A 19,160-nucleotide genomic window follows, 5' to 3' on the forward strand; every position below is an offset into this window, starting at 1 on the left:
TGACCCAGCTCCACCCCGTCCTCTCCCATCTTCTCCATCCTGCCCTTCAGATCCGTTCTCCACTCTGCTGCCAAAGCGGTCTTCCAGAATTCAGGTCGGAATCCCTTCCTCCCCGCTTAGAATCCGTCCCGATTGCTGGGGCTTGAGAGGGCCCAAGAGAACAGCATTCCCCGCGCCGCCCCCCCCAGGTTCAGAGCAGTTAGGAGACAGGCAGGAAGAACGAGGGCTGTGGAGTCAGAAGCAGCCGCTTTATGACTGAGAGCCCACGTTCTCAGTATCCGCGTCCGATGCCAACGAGGGCCTTCCAATCGCGAGCTCCAGGAGCAGACACACTTTCCTCTCCAGCCTCAGAAAAGCCAGCCTCCCCGCGCTGAGAAAGGAAATGGCCGGCTTGCTCATCCCTGTTCCCCAGTCAGTTAAGACACACCGCCCCCTGGGGAAGGGGTGAGGGAAAGCGCAGGGTTACCCCTGGAAGCTCCCTCTGGGGGGCAGAAAGGGTGGGAAGGAAGACGGGTCCCCAGCGCACACCCAGCAGCGGAAATGCGAAGTCATGCCCGCGTGTTCGGGCCGTCACTGCCTGGATGGTTCTCACACCCAGCCCTGCAGTGCCCTGTCCTCAGGCTCCACCAACCTGTTCCCGGTTACCGAACAGCTCAGCGCATCGTCCTTCCAGACCTGTCCTGCCTGCACCGGAAAGGTTTCCTCTGCCCACGCTGAGTGCTTTGTCCTGCCTTTTCCTCCACCTGGCGAACCTTAATGCCAAGACCAACCTTCCATCTGCGCCCCGCGTGCAATGCACTCCAGCCTGCAAGGCAGCCGAGAGGACTCCCTCCTGGGGGGAACCGTCCCATTCTGTACGTACCTCCTCAAGCTCTGGCCCCAGCGTGACATTTTCTGTGGTGTTTATGTCGGTCTCCTCAACCTGGCACTTCCTGCTGCTCACAGAGAATAAGTCTCCCTCGTCCTTTGGTCCCACAGACGCTAGCACAGCGCCTGAGGCACGGGAAACACTCATCAAATGCGGGGAGACGAGGGGGGTGAGGTCCAGACACGGAGACCAGGAGACCCAGACACGTACGACGAGACAGGCAGGTGTGAAGACGAAGCGCCCCCGCGCGCGAGGCACGGGAAGATGGCGGCCTGTTTGGGGAGCGAGGGCCAGAGCAAGGCGGAGGCCGAGGGGGCGGGACGTGTCTGCCTGGGACCGGCCCTGTGCGTCGGTGGAAATTCAGGGAATTTTCGGTGGAAAGACTGCCTCACGGAGCAGCCGGAGGCCGGGAGAGCGTGGAAGGGAGGGGACGGAGGAGGGCTGAGCCGGAGGGTGTCGCTGGGAGCTCAGGGAGGACCTGTCCCAGGCAGTGGCATGGAGGGTGCAGAGAAAGGGCGGCGGGAAGCCGGCCGAGCAGGCGTCCCCTCGGCAGAGCTGGGGCGGGCGGCTCCGGCTTTCCTGTTTGGGCCACTCGTGGCTTCCGGTACTAGTGACAGGTTGAGGCGTATCCGAGAAGCTCGTTGAAAGGAGGTGTGTTAAGGTGTGAGGGGCCATTAGACTTTACAGGTGAAGGTGTCTTGTGTCATTGGAAGTTCTGGTCTGTCCAGGAGCTCTGGAAAGACTCAGCGATGGAGCCGCAGGAGTCAGGAGGCGTCCATGCTTGGGGTAAATGGTAGGAGACATCAGCTTGTTAAGAGTCGGGGGCCATAGTGAGGGGAGGAGAAGCCACTTTTTAGACGCTGGGCCGGGGACGAGAAACCGCCACAGGAAAGAGGACTTTGCAGATAGGTAGAATCCCCCAGTTAGTGTTGTCAGTGACGAGTGCCCTGGAAGGGGAGCTGGCCTGTAGAGAAACCTCTGGCTGGGATGATTAGGGGTCCCCACAGCCTTGCACATTCATCAGTTAGAGAAAAGAGTGGAAATAAAGTGTGGGTTTAATAAATATGAAAAAATGTGTGTGCCCAGCACATTTTATAATCATGGTTTTTTATTAAAGATCAAGATTGGTCTCAGTCTTAGGGGGCAAACATTTTTCAGTAAGAGAACACAGTTTACGCCATGTCTCCACGCTAAGAGAAACAAAGGCCCCAATTATTTGCCTTGATTGGGAAGAGAGTATACGCAGAATTTGTGATTAATGTAGAAATAAAGGCCCCGTATGCTGGTTGATAAGCTGCCACAGCACCAGTTGTCTAATGAGTCTGGGTGGATTTGAATGCTGGTAACCATAATATGGAAGCCACACCTGGGTCTGTGTGGTGCCTTGGCTCTTAGCCCTCACGTTTTTTCTTTTTTCTTTTTTTCTTCTCTTTAAACAAAATCTGCACAATTGCTATTTAAATGCCAGGCCTTGACATTTTAAGTGGGTACTTGCCTAGATTTCCAGAGGTGTGATTGCAAACCCATAAATTACAAGCTTTTGTCTCCTGGGACAAGTGTGAAAAGGGCCTCTTGTACCCAGGTGAAGTGGTAAATGTGGCCACCACAGCAGGTCCTCTGCATGGCTCGTGATGATAAGCATCTGCCACGCAGCACCTGCCAGTGTTTGCCTGCCCTCCTGCAAAGCAAGGTCTGCCCAGCTGTCTGCTCCTGGAGCAGCCCCAAGCTGCCAGTCTGCCCTCCAGGGCAGGAGAAAAAGCTTGGGGAAGACGAGCCCCGCACGCCTGCCCTCTGGTGGGCGAGATGCGCAATGACGTCCCTCGCAGCACAGTCACCGACTGGTCCCTGGAGGTGGACCCCCACCTCCCTCCCCTCCTTGTGCAACCTAGGCTGTCCTGCTCTCTCCCCCAAGGAGCTGACATACTTAGTTTTACGTGCTACAGATCCCCTAGTCTTTCCGCTCTTGCCATGCCGTGAAAACGGTACATTTAATGATGCTGTATATTAGAAATCTGAACAAGTACTGGACTGTGTTAAAGATTAGAAGTCGTTTTTTCATTTTATAATTTTAGTATATTCATTCATGGCTTAATTTTTCGATGGGGAGATACGAGCTTTCTTAAATTAAAAAAACACCCTAATATACACCAGTTTCAGTAAGGATTTAATTTTTTAAAAATGAACTAGTGGGTCTTCTTATATTTCATGTTCTCTCTCCGCCATTCCACTATTCCCACTTCACTGGCATGGAAGGACCAGGGGAGCACTCAGACTCCTTTCTTTTTTGACCCGTAAGGTGACTCCGTGCACCCAGCAGACACTCTGTGAATGTCACTGACCCGGAGGAACTGGACCCGGGCTATGCTACAGGCCGCCCGTGACGAGAAGGCGCAGCCCCTCGTCCCCTGCAGTCCCGGCTCCACCCTCTGGACTGCGGGCTGGGCACACTGGCTCCTCCCATGATGCCTTTCTTCCCCCAGGAACGGGTGAATGGACAGATAAATAATGGATAGCGCTCTAAAGACATGTAGACCTGAAATTCGCGTTTATTTTGATAGACACCCCTAAAGTTTGATCCAGGTATGTAAAGAAACCTGTGTTCTGGTTTCAGTCTTGCCACCCTCTAGCTGTGCATCTTTAAGAAGGTCATTCGCCTCTCTGAGCTTTATTCCTGTGCTGTGAGATGAGGATTAACACTTACAGATTTAAAGTTATGACTCTTAGGAAGAACTGAAATTATTCAAGAAGTGAAGATTACAGCATAATTTCACAACTATTCCCATGACTGAGTCAAGGGGACAGGTCCCCAGCAGGAAACGCAGTGGAAGAGATGGAGGTTAGACCTTGAGGAGGATGTTCTGTCAGTGGGTTCCCAAAGTAAGGAATTCTGAAGAAACAGAACAGCAGAAGCACTGAGGAATTGATGCCTTCAAACTGTGGTGTTGGAGAAGACTCTTGAGAGTCCCCTGGACAGCAGGAGATCCAACAAGTCCATCCTAAGGGAAATCAGTCCTGAATGTTCATTGGAAGGACTGATGCTGAAGCTGAAACTCCAATACTTTGGTGACCTGATGCAAAGAGCTGACTTGTTGGAAAAGACCCTGATGCTAGAAATGATTGAAGGCAGGAGGAGAAGGGGATGACAGAGGATGAGATGGTTGGATGGCATCACCGACTCAATGGACATGAGTTTGAGTAAGCTCCAGGAGATGGTGAAGGACAGGGGAGCCTGGGCATGCTGCAGTCTGTGGGGTCACAAAGAGTCAGACACGACTGCGCAACTGAACACCACCACATAACAGCAGAACGGGCACTTGTTTGCTTGGTTTTGGCAACTCCCTTATGGTCACAAGGGGAAGCTGAGGCCTGGCTGGGGGGCCTTTCCTGTCCTGTCACATGGTGTAGTCCAGGCAGCCAGGAACTTCCCCCAACTTTCAGTTTTTTTGACACATTTTTAAACTCTAGATTTTTAGGTGCTATTTTTTCCCTTAAATTAGAACATAGTTTAGGGTATAGGGGGCTGGTGGGGCACACCAGTGGAAGTGGAGGTGATGCCAGCCTCTGGGTAACCATGGACCATGCCTGTGTCTTTTCACACAGTCTCACATGGCAACTTGACCTTCTCTTTATTTTCCTACCTACCTAACAGGAAAACAGAAGCAGCCAGAACTGGGGTCGAAGTGGGGCTGCTGAGACTAAACAGCGCAGTGGTGTCCTGCTGGGCCCTGCCACCTCCACGTGGGCCTGTGTCCTCAGGGCCCCCTAGCACCACTGTGACCCTACATGGAAGGAAAACTGCTTTTTCATTCAGAAACCCTCTTCCTGGGCTTCCCTGGTGTTCCAGTGGTTACGAATCCACCTGGCAATGCAGGGGACGCTGGTTCGATCCTGGTCAGGGGAAGATCCCACCTGCAGTGGGGCAGTCAGCCCCTGCACCCCAACTCCGAGCCCACGTGCCCTAGAGCTCATGCTCTACAGCAAGAGAAGCCAGCATAATGAGAAGCCTGCACACCGCAACGGAGAGGGGTCCCCACTTGGCACAACTAGAAAAAGTCTGCATGCAGTAAGGAAGGCCCAGCGGAACCAAAAAATAAATATTAACCAAAAAAATCCTGTTTCCCTCAGAAGGTGACCGGCTGAGTCCTCCTAACTGACTCCAGTGATGGGGGGCAAGGTGCAGGGGATGGACTATGAGAATCAGACCCCCAAAAGAGGTACAAGATAGAGGCCCATACGTGCTCTTAGCCAGAAGCCACAGAGCTGCTCAGAAAATGCACCTACCTGATCCCACACCTGGAAGAGATCTTCATTCTGACGGCAGAGTCACAGTGATAACCTCGGAAAGTGAAGTGACGTGAAAGTTGCTCAGTCGTGTCCGACTCTTTGCGACCCCATGCACTATACAGTTCATGGAATTCTCCAGGCCAGAATACTGGAGTGGGTAGCCTTTCCCTTCTCCAGGGAATCTTCCCAACCCAGGGATCGAACCCAGGCCCCCCACATTGCAGGCTGATTCTTCACTTTACCAGCTGAGTTATCAGGGAAGCCCAGCCAACCATGGAGACAGTGGTAACCGAGGTGTCCCAGCTCCTCTCTCAGAAAGCCCTAGCGGTCTTCCCCGCTGCCTCCCGGGGTCATCGCTGCCGCACCCAGCCGTGCTGTAACCGGCATCCTGGGGCAGGAGGCAGAAACTCCTGAAGACGCCATGTGTGAATTCCCATCGAAATCCTAAAGTTCAGGAAAACGGAATTTTGGGTTGCACCTTCACTCTAAAACTGTTCTGTGCTTGTTTTTCTCTTCCAGGCTTTCACCACCTTCCTGTGCCTGTACGGCATGGTTTGGTATGCAGAGCACTATGGTCACCGAGAAAAGGTATAGAAGGGAAGGCAGAGATGGCTTTTTGTGTCTGATCACGCCCTCCTTGGCACTGTAGCCAGGAGCACAGTCACGGAGGGTGGGGCGTGGCCGGCAGGTGGGGCGTGGTCGGCAGGTGGGGCGTGGCCGGCAGAGCGTGGGCAGGGCATCAGCCCCCCGCCCCGCTCCCCCCGCCCCCCAAACACAGCCAGTTCAGAATTCACACCCTATAATTTCCATTCTTGCTTGGGACTGCCCTGTTCAATAGCTCCCGTACTTTTTAAAAGTTTTATATTTCTTAAGAGGGTTAAAACTTTTAAAATTATTTGTTAATTCTTTTTGTTTGTTTTTAATTGCGGGGCAAGCCCTGGACTAGTTTTTGCAAAGCTGGGTCTTTCACCCTGTGCAGGCCTCCTCCTGCGTCCCAGCCTGGGGCTCCCTTGCTGAAACTCTCGCCCTGCTTACTTCGTTTGAGTGCATGTGTGCGGGCATGCTCAGCCACTCGGTCGTGTCCTACTCTTTGAGACCCCATGGACTGTAGCCCGCCAGGCTCCTCTGTCTGGGGGATTTTCCAGGCAAGACAGATGGAGGGGGTTGCCATTTTAGTCCTCCAGGGGATCTTCCTGAGGCAGGGATTGAATACGAGTCTCCAGTGCTTCCCGCGTTAGCAGGCGGATTCTTTACCACTGAGCCACCTGGGAATCCCTCCTTTCCTAGTAGAGGAGGATTAAGGTAGAGGATTGATGTGAGTGGGTTTAAAACGCTATAGCAGTCTCGTCAACTGGGATTTTTTTTTTTTAAGTGAAAATAGCAGCTTTCATCCTCTATTTATCCTTTTAGCCTAAGGAGCTAAAGGCACTTTCTGGAAGATCTGTTCTGCATCACTTGGGAGTAGCCTTGCTCTTAGGGCTGAGAGCCTGAGCACCAGGCGGTCCCGCCCTTGCTGGTGGGGGTCCCTAGCCCCAGAGAGGCCGGGGTGGAGCACCCTTCCTTGTGTGCTCTCCCCCTGGGAGCAATCCATCCCACCGCTAAGCCTGCCTCTCTCCCTAGACCTACTCAGAGTGTGAAGATGGCGCCTACACTCCGGACGTCTCCTGGCCTCACGGGAAAGGTTCAAAAGGTATTTCTCGCCCTCTTTCTCCTGCTTATTGCTCAAATCCCAAAGCCCAGTAAAGGGATTTCTAATCAGAATTTATCCTCTGAATACTGATAAATATCTGGAGCCCTAAATGGTCTCCAACCTACTCACTTGCATGTCTCCTGCCACTTATTAAAAAACAAGCCAAAAAAAAGAGAAGCAATGTGCTCATAGGTTCTGCCCAAGAAACTTGGCTTCATAAGAAGCGACGCCGTGTGGTTCTGCCTCTTCTGAGATAGGAGGACAGAGCGAGACCTCACTGTCTCAGCCATCCTGATGGAGATGTTCCTTCTCTTGGCTTTCATTGTGAGTGAGAGGGGTTAGGAAGAGTTGTGTGCCAGGAGAGAAGCCTTTCAAAAAAGAGGCGGATCTGCTTGATCGCGTTGATTGAAGAGACGGACCATCGTCAGAGGGATTTCAGCAGTGTAGTCAGGGATCTCCCACTGGCCTTTCCCCAAAGAGCATTCTGGAAAGATCCGGGGCCACCTGGTTATTTTTAAAGAATTTGGCTTGTAGAAAAATGATCTCAAGGAGGCTCCAGTAGACAGTACTTGCTCGTCAGTTATGAACTGATCATGGGACTTGACTAAAAGGAGAGAAGCGAACGCCAGAGACCTTGAATGTCAGCCCTAAGACTGGCTCAGCAAAGCGGGGGTGAGGGAGGGACAGCTCTGCTGAGTCACTCTCCTGAGTTCTTCGGGGTGAGGCTCAGCACAGCTCTCCCTGGGAAAACGCTGCAGAGTGCTGGTCACCCTGCTGGAGGCGGTTTCTCCTGAATCCACCAACTACTGTGGAATGCGGATGGAGGTGGGCACAGGGTTTCTCCCCCCGGGGCTCCCTTATTCAGAACCAACCCCCCCTCCCCAGCCCAGAGATGAGTCCATGGCACTTCCAGGTTCTGCAGTGACAAGACTACAAGATATAAGCGGTGGTAGAGATATATTTAAATGAAAGGTAGGCCGATGGTTTAGAAAACAAACAAAACCTGAGCCCTGGAGCAGAGAATCTTGGCTCCACTGCTAGGCCAGAGGTGGTCCACGTGCCCAACTCTGGGGCAGAGCCAGCCTCCTGCCAGGAAGTTCCGATGACCTTCCAGACCTTACACACCCCCTGCCCGGAATGCCCACCCCGACCCCACCTCCACTGCCCTGGCCCCACCGTCCAGCTGGCTGGGAACCTGCTGATTGCTCAGCACTCAGCCCATGTAGACGCCTTTCTCTGAGCTCCCACACAACGGAGCGTGACAAAGGATGCCGGCCCTGTAGACCCTGAGCCTCTCGAGGGCCTGCGGCGTCTTCCCGGGTGACTCCTGGCTGCCCGTCCTGAGTGGTGGGAGGCCTCCAGGTCAGACCCCAGAAGTCGTGTAATAGCTTTCACACCTGTCAAGTCAAGAATTCGTTCCAATTTAGGGATTTAGAAACTACGGTTTGCAGCCGACCAAGGTGGGGGAAACTTCACTGGTGCGCCCTTTGGTTGTGAAGGTAGACTCGACACCCACGTGGTGTAAGTTTTCACAGGCTCTCCTCTGTGCTCTGACGTGATCTGTGCTCTCACTTCTGGCCCCCATCGCCATGGACCACAATCCACCCTGCGGGGATGTAAAACATCCTCAGAACACCCAGGCCTTAGCTGTGCTGGTTAGCCGAGGCCCGGGGCGTCCATCAGTCAAGTCAGTCAGTTCAGTGGCTCAGTCGTGTCCGACTCTGCGACCCCATGGACTGCAGCACGCCAGGCCTCCCTGTTGATTCAAACTCGTGTCCACTGGGGCGTCTATGAGTTGGTTTATTAGCAAGGCCACTAGATGGCGCCCAAGGATCAGTGGAGGAGCAGCGGGCGGCCCGGACAGGGAGAGCTGGGGCAGAGCCTGGGCCCGCGTCCCGCAACGATGCTGAGGGCTGACGTGTACCGATTCCTCTTGACCAGGTTCTGAAGACGGCCCCCCCAAGCATCCAGGCAACAGCGAGAGCCATTCTTCCAGGAGAAGGAATCGACATTCCAAGTCAAAAGTCACCAACGGAGTGGGAAAGAAATGAAAAGACCCTGGTTCATAATAATCCAAGATGTGTCCAGGGAGTGCCTAGAACTGGGAGGGGACGGAATCGGCTGGACTTGCCAGGAGGAGGGAGGTCGAAAGGCACAGCGTCATCGGGAAGGAACGGGGGCTGGAGGGGGGGTGTCGTTATTTGAGAGCGTGGGTCTTGTTTCCCACAGACCCGGCCCCGCGGGGCAGACGACTGCGGGAGGGGGTCGGGCCTTTGGGGGTCCCTGGTAACTTCAGCACTTGGCCACTGGTAGCAGGACGGTGCTCGCAGGAGGAGACGGTAGCTCTCTACTCAATTGCCGGAGCAGCTTTATGCTTCCTGTGTTGTGGGTGCGGTTTAAACATCTTCACTGAGACAGGGCATCCCACCGGGACAGTTGATGGACAGGTCACCACCGTTTTCTTGCCCTTCCACTTGACTGACTGGTTTTAGGCCCACCCTACTTGTGTGTGTGTTATTTCCTTACTGCTTGTTTTTTAAGTCGGGATGCTTATATAAGCCTTCAGAAGCCACTGCTGAAGTTGAATTGGAGGAGGGCTCCCCTTCTCTCCTAGAGGAAAAAAAGTGGGGAGCTTTGGTGTTACATTTAGCAACCTCCTCCGCCTTTTAGGACCTGAAACCACATGTGGCAGGTAGAAACAAACCTGCGGAAAGGTTAGCTCCCCACATAGGATCCTGGGCGTTAGACCAGAACGTTCCCGTTCCCTCTCCAGCGTCACTGGTCCAGACTTAGCCACAGCGCACTGGCGGGAACCTGCCTGGAGGCAGTGCTCGCGCGACCCCTCCCCCAGCCAGGTGCCTTTTCCATTTTCTTTGTTTTCTTTCATGGTGTGTTGCTGACATTGTCTTTTAGTCCCATGTGAGGTGCTGGTGAGTATTCCCTTTCATCCGTGCCATGCTCTAGACCACTGACCCTGATAGTTCACCACCCCTGATGGATCCCTGTTTTAAATAAAATGATTCGCGTTAAAACCCATCAAATTTGGCCTCCGTTAAGTGCTCATTTCTTTGCATCTTATTGATACTTTTCACTGTAAGCAATCGCTGTTTTTGAAGTGGCTTTAGGATACTGTGAATGTGTTTTATGTAGTGATAAGAAGAGAGAAAAAATATATATGTATTTTAGAGGGCTTACAGACACATATGTTCCTTTTCCTAAACTTCCCAAGCGATCAATAGGAAATGAACAAGATAGTCATTGTTGTCCTTTGCGTGTGTGCGCTAGGGGAATGGTTATATCAGCCAAGTTGGATTGATTTTTCTAATAAGTGACCAGTACCCAGTTGATTTTCTCATAAACTTGCTGAATAGCTTTGTTCCCTCCTTGCACAGAGCGCAAAGGTTTCAATGCCTTTTCCTCCTTTAAGGAAATCTTTAACCGTAGCCGTCATGTTTTTCTTTTTCTGCAAAGAATTCTGGGGTGGAGGGGTTAAATGAATCATTCAAAGCTCAGGTCACTTCCTGTGACCTGGGCCTCTGGCAGCCACTCAGTTGAGAGCCCACGCAGACTTGCTCCAGAGAAGTGTCACCAGCCGCTGGGCTGGCGCGGGGGGCTGCGGGGGTCGCCGTGCCAGCTGCAACTCAGAGTGCATGTGCTCTTAGGACAGCAGCCACATCCTTCCGATTAAAGTCCCAAAGAGAAGCCAAGAGGCGCCCACTCTGTAGACCCGTTTGTGCTTCCATCACTGTCTTAAACAGGCACCGTGTAACACTTGTCTTACTTTGGAAGTTAGGTGAGTGTGTTTTGTTTGGCTTCTCTGAGAGCTTGAAGGTACAGAATGTGTATCCTGGACATAGTGTTCAATTCCACTTCCTCGTGCTGGACCACGTCCCTGAGCATCTCCAGGTTCATCTGACCAGTAGCTGGTCCAGCTAAGGAAGGGGTTGCTTCTCCAAGGCTACTCTCAAGGAGGCCCTGCCCAGTGTGGGTGACCTGGAAGTGCGGAGCACACATGAGACATTGTTCCTCCATGGCCTTGTACAGAATGGCCAGGAAAGTTCCCAGATGCTTTCCACGCCCTTTCTTTGCCATGAAACTTCTGTTTCCCCTTTCAGTAAGAGCTCTTACTACAGTGGTTCCAAAACCAGTGCTTCCCTTGGCAGGCCAGAACCACAACTGCTGCTCCTCCTAGAAGCTCTGACTCTACTTTTTCCACCCGTTTCTAGGAAAGTAGGCTTCACCTTGATGGAAGGAGATCTGAGTTGTCATGTAATATCAGAAACGATTCAGTTGCAAGTGATCTCACCTTTGTCATTTACAAAATGCCCTGTTATAAAACACCATTGTTTTGGAGGTGATCCTCATAGAATGCTGTATGTATATTTCTCTGTAAGTAGCATCACATCAAATGTTTCGTTGTTCTTTTTGTTTGTTTGTTTGTTTGTGTTTCGTTGTTCTTGTTCAGTGTCTTAAGTCACGTCCGACTCTTTGAGACTCCATGGACTGTAGTCCGCCAGGCTCCTCTGTCCATGGAACTCTCCAGGCAAGAATACTGGAGTGTGTGGCTATTTCCTCCTCCAGGGGATCTTGCCGACCCGGGGACTGAATGTGTGTTCCCTGCATCTCAAGCGTATTCTTTACCACTGAGCCACCAGGGAAGCCCCAAGTGTTTTGTCGTTTTCCTCTTTGTCATTCTTAAAGGTCTTTCTATGGCCTATCCCTGCTTTTCCTGTGTCTGTTTTCACCATTTGTAAAAGCCTTGGGCAAATCGCTCCCACAGCAGTGCTAAGACAGTTCATTGACCCGTTTTATGCATTTTGATGATAAAAGACAAAACGCCAGTCTTATTTTCACTATGATCACTTCTGTAGTGAGTTCATGAGAAAAGTACTCAGCTAGGGGAAATAAAGTTCTTTACCAAGGACATCAGGCTCAGCCCTCCTGGTCCTCCCCTGAAGCCCGTCTGCATCGTCTTTAAGTGATACCTCCCTTTGTCAGGGATCTCCCTGTGGAATCAGACCCTTGGGTTGTCTTATTTGTTGGTAATTGTGCACTCGGTCAGGCCCTTACAGGAGAAAGCTAAATGCAGGGTGGAAAAGAAATATTTAACCACTAGAAACCAGAGGAACTGCACACTCTAAACAGGGGCATTAACTCTGGTGCTCTGTGCTGTGTGAATTATGCTCAGTGACCACGGCAGCCCACTGCATGTCCGCCAGGCGGGCTTCATGTACAGAGTTCTTACTGCTGTGAGAACCAGGGATGCCCCAGCTAGGTGACTGCGGTCCTTAATGTAGTGCCCACTTTTATGATTTAAATCAACTTGTGAGGAGAGCTGAGACTTCTGTTGTTTAGTGTTTTATCCAAGGGCATCTCTTGCCTTCATTGTGCATGTATGTTGCGAGGGTTGTATTATTGGGTTCTTTGCGAGTTTCAGCATTAGTAATGCCTGCAACTGAAGGGCTGAAGACTCTCATGGCTTGGCCACAATAAGTTTTTACAGCGTTTCACTTTATCAGTTCATTCTAAACCTGATACCAGGACCATCACAGGTGAAGGTTACCAGATTTTTTAATTGAACTCTAATACAGCTTTTTTATTTTACTATCTTCTGTGAATTTAAAGGACTCATTAATGTCTACCAAAGAAGAAGGAAATCGTTGGGGGGGTGTGTGTGTTTATTCAGTGTGTGGGAATGATGAAATGTAAAACTCTTCCTTGTCTCCTATATTTACTAAAGACTGCCTTTAATCCCTTTCAGAAATTCATCTGCGGTTCTGTCCACCTTGACATTTCCTTTCTTCCATCCCCTTCTCATAAACCTGGAGAGGACAGGAACATCATTCAGAAAATAGAATTTGCCTCAGAGTTTTGCCTTTCCAGCTGATGCAACCCACCAGCCAACCTCCTTAGCCATTCTGGGCTCAGGCTTGAACCTCTTGGGCCCCAGGTATTAATTTTGTTTGTTATCCGAATGCTCTGAAAACATTGCTTGCAAATTGTGGGAATTGATAACGCCCCAAATGGCAGAAAGGTTTTCTTCCATGTGCTTGGCCTCCTGCCCTCCCCGCCCCCCACCCTGCACACGATCTCCCCAGGCCCTCAGATACCAGTGTCCCTGTGTGGGACACACTTTTCTGGATGCTGAGTCAAGGGGCCTCATGTGTAGCTTTACAACCACAGGAAATAAGGTTTATTTGCCTTTCAAAGAGGAAGGGTAGATGAACCTGAGACCAGGACCTAAAATATTGCATCCTCGTGTCTGAAGTCTACCTACAGTAGCCTTAACTACAGTTGTTGAACTGCAGGCAGGGTTTGTGTAATAGTCCATCCTGGAAAATCTGGACCGTAAACCTTGCTGTTCCCACCCGCCTGACTCCTCAGTCTCATCAATCCAACTACATCCATCCCAAGGCAATTAGAGATATTATGGGTGCAACCCGGGAAAATCTTAGGAAGATTCCCCAGGTTTCAGAAGGCCTAGAATCCTCTCCCTTCTCTTAGTCTGGATGAAATCCAGGCCAGGAGCTGGGGGGAGAGTTCACTAAGGCCACTGCTCACAAATCTTCCAGACACAGGCACGCAGGGGACTGGGATCCTTCCAAAGACCTCCGGACGGGGGCTCTTGGAACCCCCCCTTCTTCCTGTGTGTCTCCCGAGTGGCCACCACAGCACTCAGCTGGCTTTCTAGAGAGCTGAGTACCAGCGCAGCCCTTGCAGTTCCAGGAGAAAGGGGCGCCTGAGACACCTGCCCCTCCCACTTCCCTGCCCGTGCCCCTGTGATTGTGTTCTTCCATCCTTTGAGTTTGCTGTTATTCCTGTTTCCAGAGTCGTGGGGCTTAAGGACTTGACCAAGAGCACCCTCGGAGGTGTCAGATCAGCCCAGAGCCTAACGCAGTCTCTCCCGCTCCAGGATCCTTAGTCTTGTATGCGTGTCTTAAGCCCTATTACCAGCCCTGAGCCTGCACCCATGCCCCCCGCCCGCCTCCCTCCCAGCCGGCCTCAACAAAAGGATGATGAGAAGCCCCGGGTGGCACCCACGCCTTTGCCTCCCCTGCTCCGGGGCTCCCTGCGTAGTGGTGGTCAAACCTCCAGGCCATCACAGATGTTGACCCTCGGTGTGGTTTCAGCTGGTTGCGTGCTTGGTGGAAGGGATGACCGGAGTCACGTGCTCCTTGAAGCAGGGTCCTCTCGCCATGTGGGTTCTTTCGCTGATGTTTTGATGCATTCTGCAAACCGTTGGAAGGCAATTCTTCCTGTGTGTAGCGGCTCCCTCTGCCCTCAGGAATTTGATTTACAACCTGGCCAGGCCATAAACCTCGGCTCTTCTGAAAAACGGCGAAGTATGGGAAAGAATGTAAATTATAAATACTGAATTCCTATGGTCAGCAATAATGTAATGGCCTGGCTTGTTGTGTTTTGTGTTTTTTTCTTTAAACACGGCATCCATATGGCTTTCATTTCTAAGGGGCTAGGTTCACCATCACCCACTCCCCATCATCACCATCACATATTTCCTAGGGAACAAAGATAACCGTGAAATGTTCCACTGGGATAGGGTGTTTTTTCCACAATGAGAAGAAGCACTTTCCCTTGTGATGACTCACTGGTCCAGGGTGGACATGCCGCTCTTCACTGAGAGGTTCGGGACCCTAGGTCACAGTGACATCACCACAGTCTGGTCACTCTGCTCCAAACCATCGCCTGGTGTTGTCACTTAGCAAACCCCACCCCCAGTGTTGACTTTCTAGGAGGAGGCTTTCCTGTAAGATTGTTGAAGTCCTCGCTCTGTCCCTCTGACCAGTCTAGGTCGGCTCACTCACTGGAAGCAGACTTCTCACTTCCACTTGCACCACTGCTGGTGCCCTCATCAAAGACAGCTTCAAACTCATCCCGAAGACCAGCTGGTGGCTGGGTTTGAATTTTCGTTCCAGCAGTGGGTCAGCTCCTGGTTTAAATTTCACATGCAGGGCAGAAGCAGCTCCTTGCTCTGCTGAGGCAGGACGGAGCTGCTGGTCACTGCATAAATTCCTGCTGCCCTCCTCTGCAGAATCCAGTGCCTCAGAGGGCTGTGCTGGTCCTCAGCATTTCTGCCTTTAAACGCAACCATGTCCCCAGTACAAAATGATGGGTGAAAGCTGCGAGAACACCCAGGGTCCCAAGCTACTGTTAGAACAGCCCTAGTCTACCATAGCATCTATTAAAGTCAATGGGATTGTGTTTTCTTTGGTCAGGAAGTGTGCTAATAGCAGAGGAGGGTGCGTGAGAAAATGACGCTCTAGCTCACAGGGGTGTCTACCCACAGAAATGTATAGATTTCCCGCACCTTTTCACCCCCACGCTCGCCTTCATGCCTTCTCTCCATTTTCTTTGGGTCGTATTTGATACACAAAATGCCAAGCCCAAATCTAGCATGGGACCTGACAGGCCACACATAGGGTGCGGAGGAGAGGGCCAGAGTTCTCAGAAATGTCCAAGGGGAGGTTGCATACATTTTGACCACCAGGATAACCTCAGATGCAGTTCTGTTCCTCAAAATTGTGTCTCTGCCAGAAGGTACTATGTATGTACCTCTAAGTAATTTCAACAGAAATCAAAGATAAGCCCAGCAGTGATGGTCATAGAATATGTGCGTGTCAACTGATGGTTACTTTTGTGTGTCACTGTGACTGGGCTAAGGGCTGCCCAGACGGCTAGTGAAATGGTATTCTGGGATGTGGTGTTGGTGACGGTGTCTCTGAAAGAGACTGGCATTTGAATCCGTTGACGGAGTAAAGCAGCTCTACCTGATGTGGGTGGGTGGGCCTCACGCAATCTGTTCAGGGCCTGAATAGAACAGAAACACAGAGAAAGGGTGAATTTGCTCTCTGTCTGCTTGATGTAAGGCATCCCTCTTCTTCCCTTGGACATTGCTGCTCCTAGTTCTCAGCTTTCAAACTCAGACTAGAATTTATACCTCCCTGCCCCATGCATAGTGAGGCCTTTGAACTTGAACTGAATCACAGCACCAGCTTTCCTGGTTCTCCAACTTGCAGACAGCAGGTTGTGGGTCTTATAGGCCTCCGTAGCTGTGATAGCCAGTTCCTATAATAGCTCTCCTCATATATAGAGACATATATATATATCCTGTTGGTTCTGTTTCTCTGGAGAACCTAATACCGCCAGCCTGTATTTGGACTAAGGTTTGTAAGTCAAACTTATAAAAAGAAATGAGATAGTTGGAGTTGTAGAGTAAAGAATGCTCCAAAATGTGAATGCCGACCTGTAAATCAACTTGTATTGTCAACTGGTTTTCCAGATAACGTTGCTGTGAACAGCAGAATGGCCTTTTAAGTTTAGACTAGTGGTGTACACGCAACTTCTTGTATGCTGCTGCGAAGATGGCCAGGGTTGTGAACCTTTCCCAAAGGTGTGTAATAAGGTTGGCCAAAGAAAAAAACAAAAAATTGGCATCGTACCCTGGACTCATTGCCTCAACCTTTCACACTTGCCCTAACCCAGTCCTTGACTGTTAAAACATCTTCGCCATTACAGCCATACCGCCATGAACACACCTGATGTCGTCTGAAAAATCACTGCAAACAGTTGTATCTCATTTGAGAAAATCCTCTACTGAGTAGCTGCTCAGGCTGGGAGAGGGAAAAAGAACGTTCAGTTTATCCAAATAAATTTCTTCATATTTAGTGTGTTGGCATCACCCAACTGCTCTGTTGTTGAGATGCTAATGTGACTGGCAGATAGTGGTTTTGTCCTACATGACAAAATCAGTTCAGTTCAGTTGCTCAGTCGTGTCCGACTCTTTGCGACCCCATGAATCGCAGCACGCCAGGCCTCCCTGTCCATCACCAACTCCCAGAGTTCACTCAGACTCATGTCCATCAAGTCAGTGATGCCATCCAGCCATCTCATCCTCTGTCATCCCCTTCTCCTCCTGCCCCCAATCCCTCCCAGCATCAGAGTTCTTTTCCAATGAGTCAACTCTTTGCATGAGGTGGCCAAAGTACTGGAGTTTCAGCTTTAGCATCATTCCTTCCAAAGAAATCTCAGGGCTGATCTCCTTCAGAATGGACTGGTTGGATCTCCTTGCAGTCCACGGGACTCTCAAGAGTCTTCTCCAACACCATAGTTCAAAAGCATCAATTCAGCACTCAGCTTTCTCCACAGTCCAACTCTCACATCCATACATGACCACAGGAAAAACCATAGCCTTGACTAGACGGACCTTAGTCAGCAAAGTAATGTCTCTGCTTTTGAATATACTGTCTAGGTTGGTCATAATTTTTCTTCCAAGGAGTAAGCATCTTTTAATTTCATGGCTGCAGTCACCATCTGCAGTCATTTTGGAGCCCCCAAAAATAAAGTCTGACACTGTTTCCCCATCTATTTGCCATGAAGTGATGGGACCGGATGCCGTGTTCTTCGTTTTCTGAATGTTGAGCTTTAAGCCAACTTTTTCACTCTCCTCTTTCACTTTCATCAAGAGGCTTTTTAGTTTCTCTTCACTTTCTGCCATTAGGGTGGTGTCATCTGCATATCTGAGGTTATTGATATTTCTCCTGGCAATCTTGATTCCAGCTTGTACTTTCTTCCAGCCCAGCATTTCTCATGATGTACTCTGCATATAAGTTAAATACACACATGACAAAATAATTAATAGTAAAAATGAATGCTAACTATTTGCTGAACACCATGCTTGGTGCTTGCCATGGTTCATCCACCCCTCCAAGCTTATGGGACAAGAGACAGGAGAGGCCTTCCAGAGAGAAGCAGTGGGGCCAGTACCCAATGAGTGAGGAGTCTGAGATGGAGCCCATACTCCTTGGCATCTCAGGAATCAGGATGGGGCAACCCAGCCATGTGTCCAGCATCAGCTCTTACCCCCTGCACCCAGGGTGCCCATCCCCCCACTGATAGCACTGTGGGATCCCTGCCACTCCCAATGCCCACCAAGCACACTGTGCTTTCAGGCTGTGCAGCGTCTGTGACGCACCGGGAACGTCTGCCTCTGCACTCTGCCTGATCGTTTCATGGTCCTGCAAAGCTCAGCTCAGATGCTCTGTGCTCTGTGCAGCTCCCCCGATCCCCGACGTGCACAGCCACGCTCCTTCCCCGTGTGCTGTGTCTGCCTCGGAGTAGGGGGCTCTCTCCAGTCTCCCAGGCTCAGTCCAGGCTCCCAACAGTGTCTATCGCCAACGCCTGACCCACGGCAGGTGCTCAGAAAATTCTGTGAATGAGCCTGAGAGTGAGCGGGTTTGTGGGCCAGGGGCCACAGACCACCCCTTCCAGGATGGACCCACAGTGTGTGACTGCTCCATTTCTGGTTGAACGGGAATCCTGTACAGAGTCTTCTGGTCCAGGTGCATCTTGGCCTGCCTTTGAGTCTGCAGTTCTGCTGCCTCCACTGTTTAATTTTTCTTCAAGAGGACTTTTTGGCTCACTGAAAAATTGAGCAGAAGATAGAGTTCCCAGGTACCCCCTGCCCCTCCTTATGCATAGCCTCCCCTGTTATCAGCGTCCCCCACCAGAGTGGGACGTTTGTTACACTTGATGACCTGCACTGACACGTCAGGATCACCCAGAGTCCAGTTTACCTTTCCGTTCACTCTCGGTGGTGTACACTGTGTGGGTTTAGACAGGCATGTAATTCCCACCATTTTAGCATCACACAGAGTATTTCCACTGCCCTTGGTGGTGTGGATCCAGGTAGAAACTGGCCAGCATTCTGAATCTGCCTTGCAGCCTGCTAGGATGCTCAGTTTAGACAACATATAAAGTTTCCTGGATGCAGGACAAACCCAGGCCTATGGAAAGAGCAGCAAGGTTAAAGTATGTGGTACTTTGAGCAGTGACGAAGGCATAACCAGGGAGCTGACGTGTTTGCTCCAACACCAAGAATTCCAGGACAATTTGTTATTCAACCAAAGCCAGTGTAGTTGCTACGAAAAATAAGCCTGGGAACATACCTTTTCCTTCTTTTTGTCTTTTTACATACCCATTCTATTCTCTAGTGCTGTGGTGAAGACGTCAAAAACAATAGCTGATGCTGTTTGCTATTCTCTTTCTTGCAAGAGAATAAGAGGCAGGGCTCCGGTCAAAACATGGCTCTTATATGCTAAAGGTATCAGCTTCCTGAAAGGCCTTGACAAATGCTAACATACTCTTAAGAAACCCTGGTTGGACGGGCTTAGGAAAATCCTAGGTTTTATCAGGAATTATTTTTGCCAGATTAAGCCTAGCCTGAAGGCATCAATTACCTTTTTTCTTTTTCTTAAAGTTTTATTAAATAGAAGGGAAATAAAAACTTGGCTTGTCTGATTT

At 50.7% G+C, this 19,160-nt stretch overlaps 1 protein-coding gene across 2 annotated transcripts in view; it reads left to right on the plus strand.

Annotated features, from left to right (window-relative positions):
• PTDSS1 (phosphatidylserine synthase 1) overlaps window positions 1-9,883 on the plus strand; it is a 72,168-nt gene extending 62,285 nt beyond the window's left edge. For both annotated transcript variants that reach the window (XM_018058253.1, XM_018058254.1), the window contains 3 exons: window positions 5,672-5,740; window positions 6,773-6,842; window positions 8,784-9,883. In XM_018058253.1, coding sequence (XP_017913742.1) covers window positions 5,672-5,740; window positions 6,773-6,842; window positions 8,784-8,893 — 249 coding nt within the window. In that variant the 3' untranslated portion in view covers window positions 8,894-9,883. The remainder of the gene's footprint in view (window positions 1-5,671; window positions 5,741-6,772; window positions 6,843-8,783) is intronic.

This window comes from Capra hircus, chromosome 14, assembly GCF_001704415.2.
Source record: "Capra hircus breed San Clemente chromosome 14, ASM170441v1, whole genome shotgun sequence".
In the NCBI taxonomy this organism is placed as follows: Eukaryota; Metazoa; Chordata; class Mammalia; order Artiodactyla; family Bovidae; genus Capra; species Capra hircus.